The following is a 10,548-nucleotide window of genomic DNA, read 5'->3' as shown; positions in this document are numbered from 1 at the left end:
AAGAAATACCCGGTTTTCCTTTGGAACCAAAGTGGGCATGTCATATTCTCAAGGCCGTTTTGCATTGTCGGTTGATTCTTGATTACAATGGTTTCGCTCAAAACTGGTGGAAACGCGCGCTGGTTCAATAGAGAGCACCAAAGAATATTGAATGGAACTGGTTCAAGAACCAGAGCTAGTTTGGTTTAAAAGAGGGGATGAGAAACATCTTGGAGGAACCAATGATCATGTTAGATGCCTCTAAAGACAATAAAACATGAGTTTTTAGTTGACATGTAAGCTGTTACAGGAGTTATTCTTGTTGTTTTTCTCAATTCAAACTCCTGACTTGGGAGTCTGCTGTAAACCAGTTGTAATTAGATAACCAGTGTATTGTTGTGCAACTACACTGAATTGATTTTTGTCAGATTGAATCAACTGAAGCGTGATAACACAGAGAAACCCATTATAGTGTCAATGTCCAATGGAAACTTCTCATTTGTAAAGCACATAAACTGATTATTTATTATCCTCATTGAACCCAAAGCAATATTAAAACAACAGATATATATTCTTAATAAATACAACAGTATCATCTGCTAAATGAGAGACTGACTTTAATAACTTAGTGTAACTAATGTTTACATTTTATATTTTAGAGACTCAGTAACTTTAGAGGCTATCAAGTCACAGCTTTTAATTATCAGTCTCTTCTTGACTGTCAGTTTAAAAGGAACCTTTAAGAGGATCCTTTGTCAGATTTGGGACTTGAACTTGAAGCTGAAGATGTAAATCTTTCTGGGACTCCGGAGTGATCGAGGACGAATAAATAAAACTGTCTGCCAAAGGTCGATTTATTTTTGGTTGACTGGTTCCTGATTGTGAGCGCTGATGGAAACAAAGTTTGATGGTTCCTGTGTTCCAGTAGGTCAGCTGACTGCGGGCTGCAGGGCAGAGCTGAAGATACACACACACACACACACATAAACACATATACACAAACATTGATTTATCGTAAGTCTGTATCCAGGACAAGTAGCCTGACAGTATGGAGGCCTGATATCTGTGTGTGTGTGTGTGTGTGTGTGTTTGGCACCGAGGGAGAGACTTTGAGTCACACTATTGTTTAACTTGCAGTATATTAACAATACAGAGTCGACTTTCCCGCAAACTAGTTGAACAATCTGCACTCACATCTGTTTAAAAACCCCAGACTGGACGAGTTCTTGCCAAAACATTTTGTCAATTGATTGACAGAAAATTCCCCAACAGCAGTTTTGATAATCACTTAATCATATAATTTTATTGTATAAGTAATTCTTCAGGCTCTATCTTGGAACTGCGATTGACAGCTACAGTACAGTACAGTTCGATTGCAGCCAGGGACGAGGTGATTGGATGAAACATCTGTCTGAACTGACCTTTTTGTGAGCTCTGCCAGTGGCTGCAGGCTGTTGATTGCAAATAAAGAAGACAAAGAAATGAAATCCTGTGTTTGGACTTTTTTGTGGGTGGTGGTGGATCACTGTCTGCCACAGTGTCTCTTTTAATATCATCTCTGGGGTTGAGCCAAAGTCTGAAATGTTTAAATTCTTTGATTTCTCTCCTCTAGGAGCCCAGCACCAAGCGCAGTAAAGTTGTATCCAGGGTGACGTCTCTGGCCAGCCTGCTGCCGCCCGTCAAGACGGCACCGCTGAAGAGGATCAGTCAGACACTGCAGGTGAACCACCACAGCTTTTTTTCATTTAGTCAAGTAATTTCGTAGTGGGTAGGTTCTAATCTGTGTTCCTAGTTAATTTTTCTCTTTTAATGATGACTCATCTTCCAATTCAAGTCCAATTGAAGTTTTAATGATTCCAACTTGATTTTGCATGGCTGACAGCAATGCTACAATACCAGTGAGCCTCCGCCACCATTGCTCTGGAGATGGAGGTGTGAATCAGAACCATAGTGAATTCAAAATGCTTTGCCGTTGAATTTGTGAACAGAACATAGCACTATAGCTGCTGATTTCATTATGAATTGAGCCAGAATTCAAAAGATTTTATGACATTTAGAACCAGATATTTTCTTACACAATGGTTCATCTTTTGAATGGATGATCCAGGAGAGTTTCATGCCAATCCGAGTTGCAGACGTGCTCCAACTGTGAGACTTGTGACGAAAAACGAATGGGACTTTTACTTCTGGAACCAGAAATGCTCCAACTAGCTCTTCCCACCTGGCAACTCTGATACTGAAAATATGTCAGATTGTTGCTCTGACAATCAGCAGTAAAACAGAAAACATATCTGAAATAAATATTGATATCATTCTGTATTTTTCAACTGGTTTATCCATCTCTCTGCAGCGCTCCATCAGTTTTCGTAATGACAGTCAGCTGGAGAGAGCCGTTCATCCTCCTCCCTCCTCCTCAACAATGAAGACTCGGGTTATCTCAGCGACGGTCTCCAACCCTTCCTCCTCCATGACTGCCACACGGGTTTCCACAGCAACTGCCCAAGCCGCCAAGCGCCGGGACAGCAAGCTTTGGAGTGAGACGTTTGACGTCCGACTGGGAGCGACTCAACCTCTGAGCCCAAAAGAGATAAAACGACAAGAGGTGAGAGACACACAGCTGCTGCTGGACTTTTATCTGCTACAACAATTTATCTCATAGGGCTGTCTGGGGTCTCTGGTCTTCTTATATTGGATCCAGACATCAAATGACTAAGATCCTTCATCTGGTTAAAATATACAGTTAAAAAATGACCAAAATCTAAAAAGTGTATCATAAAAATGTGGCTTAAAACTGGATAAAAAGTGAGTTTATGACAGCTTCACTTTTTATCTTTTTTTATGAGAGAAATTTAAATGACCACACAAAACAACCAACTTTTCAAAATACATTTTCATCCTAATCCATCAGTGGCGGAAAAGGATGACTCTCCATTTTACACTACAAAATAGCTAAATCTATATTCTTTCAACCTCATCAAACTCAAATCTCATCCATCTTTTAACACTTATAGTTTCTCAAACTCTCTCTCTCTTCCTGCAGGCTATATTTGAGTTGGCTCAAGGCGAGCAAGACTTGGTGGAGGATCTCAAGTTGGCTAAGAAGGTAAAACAAAAACCTTTATTTTTTCCTTGTAGAACTGACTTTCCTCCTGTATTTATTCTACAGGATTCTCATGTGTGCATATGTGTCTGTGTGTGTATGTGCGCTGCAGGCCTACCATGACCCGATGCTGAAGCTGTCAATCATGACTGAGCAGGAGCTGAACCAGATCTTTGGCACTCTGGACTCACTGATACCCCTGCATGAAGGTAAGTCCAAAGGTCACAGGTACCAGAGGGCCTTTCAGACACATACCCCTTTGTGTTAATCTGTTAGTCTCATGTCTGAAAGGGCCCCCTGGTCTCTTTCACAAGTCACTTTCACAAGTCACAGCAGTAATCTTACTCTGTGGGACATGTTAGTTCATTTTGGTATCAATATGGAATTGTATGGTATCCAATTGGCACTAGTATTGGAACATTTCAAACAATACCAGCCCTATTAAGGCTCATGCTGCTGTTGTAGCTGTTGCCATTGTATCTAATTTCTAAACTGTCTGTCTCTCTTCAGACCTACTGAGTCACCTCAGAGACGCAAGAAAACCTGACGGGTCCACAGAACATGTGGGACACATTCTGACTGACTGGGTGAGTTTTATCTTAAAGGACCAGTTTGTAGGATTTAGTGGCATCTAGCAGTGTAGTTGCAGATCACAATCCCCTTAATTATAGTTCAGATGCCATTTATTCTTAGTGCTCAAGACAAATGTTTGACATTTCCTTGTCTCCTACACTCTGTAGCAACCAGGTCTCTGTTTCTGTGTCCCTGCAGCTGCCCTGTCTCTCCTCCTACACTCCATACTGCAGTAACCAGGTGCAGGCCAAGGCCTTGTTGGACCAAAAAAAGCAGGATCGGCGGGTCCAGGACTTCTTGCAGCGCTGTCTCCAGTCCCCCTTTAGCAGAAAGTTGGACCTGTGGAACTTCCTGGACATCCCCCGCAGCCGACTGGTGAAATACCCGCTGCTGCTCAGGGAGATCCTGAAGCACACGCCCAACGACCACCCGGATCGGCAGCACCTGGACGAGGCGGTGAGGAAAACCAACAATAAGACACTGTACACCTTTGTTCCACAAGTCTGGTTCACCCCGCTGTCAGACTGAGTTAGCAGGAAATAAAATGATTAGTGTTCACTCAGTTGACCACATTTGTTACATTAAATAAAGAGAAAACAGATCAGATGATATAAAATGTGTATGGATGGGGTTAGATCTTGTCTGTTTGGTCTACAGATGCTGATGGTTCAGAGCGTGGTGGCAGACATCAACAGGCGGACGGGGGAGTCGGAGTGTCAGTACTACAAGGACCGTCTGTTGTACGCAGAGGACGGACAGAAGGATGAACTCATTGACCGGTCCAAGACCCTCAGCTGCCACGGAGAACTGAAGAACAACAGAGGACTCGTAAGTAGATTTCTCGGTTTTATACCCACCGACCCCCCAACCTTTTAATTTATACAGTACACTTTGTTTCTCCTACCTTTATGTAATATATTTTGGTGCTTTGTAAAGTGACTGTGGGTTCTTTAAAGATTAATAAATATAAAATATTTTATGACAGATAAAATATTTATGAGTCTCTCTGGTCACAACACTTTTGTTTGAAAAAACAAAAAACAAATCTAAAAACCTGATATAGGAATCACCAACTGAAGAAAAATGTCTCTGTCTTTGCAGAAGCTCCACGTGTTTCTGTTCCAGGACGTCCTGGTCATCACCAGGTCCGTCTCGCTGAACGACCAGCCCGTCAGCTACCAGCTCTGCCGCCAGCCAATCCCAATCCGACAGCTGGACCTGGAGGACCTATCAGACGGAGAGATGAGAGTGGGCGGGTCCATCAGAGGAGCCTTCAGCAACAATGAGCGGAGTCAGTACATTTCGTTTTGTTGAGGAAATCAGGATCAGTTTACAGGCATTCACTTTTTTTTACTTTTTTTATTTTGTCTGTTGGGAAACAATTACTGTCCCAGTTCCATACTATATACCATATACACTTTACCATAATATATACACTGTATGGCCAAAAGTACTTTAGTCTTTAGTGCCGGTTTAGTATTTTACTTTCTGCGTCAACGAGTATTCAATACTTCCAAATTACAAAATACAAATTTAAAACTTATTGGCACACATGTCTGACCATAATAACCACTCATGTCTCTTTCTGTCTCTCTTACCCTCTCTCCTCCTCACAGCAAAGAACTTCTTCCGGGTTTCCTACCGTACTGGAGGTCAGCTGCAGAGCCACTGCTTCCAGGCCAGTGACGCCTTCAACAAACAGCAATGGATCAACTGCATCCGACAAGCCAAGGAAGCTGCAGCACTGACTGGAGACCAGCCGCCACAGACAGGACAATGTCTGGAGACAGAGCTGGGTGGACAGTTAGGGCTGCTTGGTGAGACAGGTCTGAGTTTGCGCAGTGATTCAGGTATTGAAGTTGAAAAAGGGATGTGGGGGGAGGTGGAGACAGGGCTGCGTTTGGAGGGAGAGGTAGGTCTGAGTGCAGAGAAAGATCTCAGTTTGGGTGAAGAGGCTGGGGTGACGGGGAGGGAGGTGGAGACAGGTTTGGGTGTGGATGGTGGGATGAGTTTGGAATTAGATGGAGAAAAAGGGATGGACGGTGAAATGAGGCCGACGATCAGTGAGACGGGTGTGGAGATGGAGACAGGGCATGGTGTCTGTGGCGTCATAGGAGCAGAGCCAGGAGCCAGTGCAGACCCGAAGATGGACGGAGGAAAAGGAGAGACTCTCAACGAAGGTGCTAATAACATTCCCGACCCCCTTATCTCCTCTGCTTCTCCTTGTCAAGAGAAGGGGGAGGTGATGGAGGAGGAGCGGAGGGGGGTAGAGGAGGGCGAAGAGGTCGGCATGGAAACCAGCGATGTTGACTCACTGCAGTGCGAGGAGCTGACCCACAGGTGCTGACCAGTCGAATTGAGGACTTGGTGATGATGCAACTGACAAAGACAAAGACAAAAGAATATCACTACAAACTTGTCACTACACATTTAACCAATGTGTTCTAGAACGCTGCAACTGCTGTATCCTGACTGCTGGTAACCGTGGTAACCACTGTGTTCTAGAATGCCACCCCATTCCATGGAACACTGGCTCCCCCCGCGCGACTGTACTGACTGCATGGATGTATTTGGACGACTGGATACCGTGTTCAAAAAACGGTGCCAGTGACGTAGTCAAGACCATCTTTCATCGAGGCAGAGACCAGGACTAGTCGGGACCAAGTCAAGACCGAGTCCAAAGAGGTTCGAGTCCAAGTCAAGAGTCCAAATGAGAGGGACAGAAAAAAAAGAATGCTTTTGTTACTTGCCAATGAGATGAGTTTTTGCTCCCAGGCATACAAGAGGCATCAATTGTGAGTGCCCATTCTAGATGGATTTTAAAATTAAACCGATAACTTGTTTTCTGAACAAGCGCGCTTCATCAATGGTTTGTTTTGAAGGAGGTAGTTGGGAATTGGCAGAGTCCAAGACAGGTCTGAGACACAAAAAAAAAAATATCTTGAGACCGGACTTGAGCACCGGATGGTGGCCTGTTCATTCTAGTGAAAGTTGCTCACCAGGCACATACTGTAAAAAACATTTTTCAAGGTTCCTCATGCTTTTCTTTTTTTCCCGATAGAGCGACTTCCTGTTGACTTCCCACACACAAATTGATTTACTGGTACATGTTTATCAGACCCAATGCCTCAAATTCTGATGATTCAAACACTTCAGTTGAAAGGAAAAAATGGATTTATGGCTTCACTGCCTTGTGAATTTATATATGTGTATAGGAAAATGTATTTTTCATGTGACCTGCAGTTCCAAATGTAGCCACTGCGTACCAGCCCAACGCTGTTTCCTGGGGGTTTGACCTTTTGTCAGGTTACTATGACTACCGCTGTGTTCCACACAAGTTGACCGTGTTGCCATGGTAATCACAGTTCACCTTATTAGAGGGTAAACATATTTCCTAGCTTGTTTGATCCCAGTTTACTTTAATCTGAATTTATATCTTCATAACATTAGCTAACTTACTTTTTTTTTGCACTTGACCTGCCTTTGGACAAACTGGTTTGCTGCCAATTGACCCTTCCTAAGTCCCGCCCCTTTTTGCTCTGTGCTCCAATAAGAGTTGAGGAAACCTCGGTCAGAACTTCAGTCAACTTTCTCCTGTATATACATGTGCTAGGTTTGTCTATGTTGAAAAGACAGCCACTCTGCTTAATTGTTATTGGAGCACAGAGCAAAAAGGGGCGGGACTTAGGAAGGGTTAGTAGTCTTGGCCTTTACAAAAGGCTGTCACCTCTTAATTAATTAAAAACTGTCAGCTGTTTGAGCTGTTAAAGTTACCCTGTGGAGTTTGTGACCAATACTGACACTATGAACAGGTTGTTTGTATCTCATGCTCTATATTTGGATGTGCACTAGGATATACATGGACGTGCACATCAACACACTGAAAGTAAAAATAACAAGAAAACTCCACAGGGCACCTTTAAAAAGCTCTACCAGTTATTTTAAACAGAAAAGGCACATACTTTATGAATTTCTTCTATTTGCTGGTTAATATTTACTGAAAACCTCTGCCACAGTTCTGTTGTAATAAATATCAGCAGCATTCTCAGGTAATTTTACACAAAGGTTGTGAATAAATATAAATGGCCTTTTGCATTTTAAACACTTCCAATGAATGATAAAGAATTATGCTTGCAGTCAATGCTAACTCAATGTTAGAAAAACATGAAACTGAGCATTGCAAATATCAAGTCTTAAAAGGAAACTCTAGTATTACGACTACTGGTCATTTATCACCTTGAAGAGATTTTGAAGAACTTTCTGTCAAAAACTATGTCAGCTAGAGTTGCAGCTTTCCAAAACCAATTAAACAGTAATCATCTTAAACTAGCTAAACTAAAATGTTTTAATCTATAATTTGGGGGATTTTCATTCTTCCAGATCTGTTAAAGGATTTCTGTCTAAAACTATCTTTAAATAATGTCTTAAAATCAGTTGTAATGTCTGAAAACACTGGAGGAAACAGAGCTGTGCACTCAGTTCCAAATCATTTATTAGCCAGCCAGTCTACATTCACAATGATTTGCTAAAACACAAACAACCAGCCTCCTACAAATAATGTTCATGTGCCACTAGTCCGCATTAGAAAATAAATAAATAAAAGAGAAAAGTAATGTAGGTGCAGTGATTACAGTATGTGTGATGGCAACACTCAGAGCAGGAGGGATGACTATGATTTTTCTTTAAAAGAGCTTTTATTGCCTCAAACCTGCATTAATCAACATTTTTTAGTTTTTTTTTAAGCTTCTTTTAGGTCCTAGTTTTGGTTTTATGGCACATTTACTGTATGATTCAATATTTGTGTTTTTTTCTGTACACCACCTGCCCAGCACCAAACTACAGACGGATAAAGTTAGAGACCAGCTGGTGAATAAAGTGGAACATGTAGCAGCTAAACAGTCAGATATTTTTTCTCAGGAGACCAAACCAGAGCTGAAAGAGAGTCACCATTGGACTGGCATTCATCAGATGGACACAAACAACTCCAATGGGATGGTGTTCTCTGTCTGTGATAACCACTTTATACAGGGTCTTAAAAAGTCTAAAATCCAATCACCTAAATATGATTTTGTGTTTTGGGGAAAACAACGGATATACAATACAAATTTTCCTTCATATCCTTCATACCTTTTTCTAGTACGGACATAAAATAGGTCTTGAATTGAATTGATAATAGTCTTAAAATGGTCTTTAAAAGTCTTAAATCTATCCTGTTAAACCCTGTTTATAAAGCGAGATAGTGGTAGCTGTGTATCTGTTTGATGTTTCTCCATCTGAGTTGAGATGATTGATTAATGCAGTGTTTTTACAGTAGTTGGCATCTACACAGAAATACTGCTGAATACAAATAACTGAAAAATATATTCAGTGAATATTTCGCACACATTTACGAAAAACTTAATTTCTCCATATGGTGTAACTTTTCCTTCAAAACATAATGTGCTAATCCCAAATGGTTGTGTATGAATGGAGGTGATGGCAGACAAGGCTACCGATACAGTGTTGTAGTTGACTTAAGGCCTTCCAAATACATTAAATGTTAAATGGGTTTTCATCTATCTCCACGGTTTTACCACAAAATCCTGTGAAACTGACACAACCTTCAGCTGCTGTAGGTGCTACTACACACTGCTGCTAAAGGGAAATGTCCAGTGTTTTGTCACGGCAATCAGAGAGGTCCCAGAGGAGGAGCCTGTTGTGTGTATGTACTGTATGTATGTAAAGAATGTATATTAAGTCTATCTGTATATGAATGTAGGAACAAAGCCAAGCATGTCTGTTATGTCATATATGTGCTGACACATTATGTGAGAAATATGACGTACAATGTCAAGACAATCAGTTTGATGTTATAATGGTTAGGTCGGTTTAGTTGTTGTTGATAGTGTTGGGCAGTAACTCATTGCTAGTTAGAATATTACTTCCCCCAGTAACTAGTAGTGTAACTAATTACTATTAGATTTCAAGTTTCAGTAATTAGTTACAACTTTACTTTTGTTCCCACCCTCCTACTGATTTAAAATCCAGCAATTCAATCACATCCTTGGATTATTTTTTGTAATCGTGGAGGAAACTAGTTTGGAAGATGGTAACACATATATTCAGCTGGAAGTATTCACATTACTTTGATTTTAACTAACAAAACTGGATTTCAATCGACGTAAGTCTGAATTTTGGAGAGAAGGAGTAGCACAAAAGTAATATAACTAGTGTAACTAATTACTGTTGGCAGGGAGTAATAAGTAAAGTAATAATATTACTTTTTTTGAGTAACTAGCCCCACGCTGTTTATGATGATGAAGATTATTAATGGATTAAGGACACCACACTGTGAAGGCTATTAAAAATTTACCAAATTTTTAAAGAAAGATTATTTGCACATTTCAGAAAAGACTTAAGAGAAAATGTCCCAAATAAAATATGTGACAGTTGCTCTTCATTCTGTTCATGAAACATAAAACGGTGATATTTAGTTGTGGTATCTAATGTGTGGATTGTCACAGGATCAAAGCACCAATAAACTGTTGTAAAAGAAACCCTGTCGGTGATTGGGTGGTTACTGGTGATTGCAAAGGAAATGTTGGGATGTTTAAATAAAGACAAAAAAGGTTTTTGCTTTCCACTTTTGTTCGTCTACATCAGGTGATTAGGAATATATGCAGCAAGTGAGCGGAACAACTACAAAATAATAAACCTTGTAAAACTGGATTTTGACTCACAGGCCGTCTACAACACAGCGTTGATATTGTACCTTGGTGTTAACCAGTCCTTTAAATATTTGGATTTAATCAAATAATGAGCAATTGATTGACACAAAAGGATCTTTTAGGGCCCCTCAGGGTCTGGGGAAGGTGTCTACAACAAGGTATAAGTAGAGCATTAGCTACCTTCCTTGG

At 40.9% G+C, this 10,548-nt stretch overlaps 1 protein-coding gene across 3 annotated transcripts in view; it reads left to right on the top strand.

Moving 5' to 3' along the window:
* arhgef3 (Rho guanine nucleotide exchange factor (GEF) 3) overlaps window positions 1-10,263 on the top strand; it is a 33,281-nt gene extending 23,018 nt beyond the window's left edge. For all 3 annotated transcript variants that reach the window (XM_051413928.1, XM_051413930.1, XM_051413929.1), the window contains 9 exons: window positions 1,592-1,699; window positions 2,330-2,581; window positions 3,020-3,082; window positions 3,192-3,288; window positions 3,590-3,666; window positions 3,851-4,108; window positions 4,310-4,480; window positions 4,754-4,943; window positions 5,269-10,263. In XM_051413928.1, the coding sequence (XP_051269888.1) occupies window positions 1,592-1,699; window positions 2,330-2,581; window positions 3,020-3,082; window positions 3,192-3,288; window positions 3,590-3,666; window positions 3,851-4,108; window positions 4,310-4,480; window positions 4,754-4,943; window positions 5,269-5,999 (1,947 nt within the window). In that variant the 3' untranslated portion in view covers window positions 6,000-10,263. The remainder of the gene's footprint in view (window positions 1-1,591; window positions 1,700-2,329; window positions 2,582-3,019; window positions 3,083-3,191; window positions 3,289-3,589; window positions 3,667-3,850; window positions 4,109-4,309; window positions 4,481-4,753; window positions 4,944-5,268) is intronic.
* The last annotated feature ends 285 nt before the right edge of the window (window positions 10,264-10,548 follow it).

The sequence above is a fragment of the Dicentrarchus labrax genome, unplaced genomic scaffold (genome assembly GCF_905237075.1).
Source record: "Dicentrarchus labrax unplaced genomic scaffold, dlabrax2021, whole genome shotgun sequence".
Taxonomy (NCBI): Eukaryota; Metazoa; Chordata; class Actinopteri; family Moronidae; genus Dicentrarchus; species Dicentrarchus labrax.
Note: the sequence above shows the minus strand (reverse complement) of the source record. Positions and strands in the feature narration are given on the sequence as shown.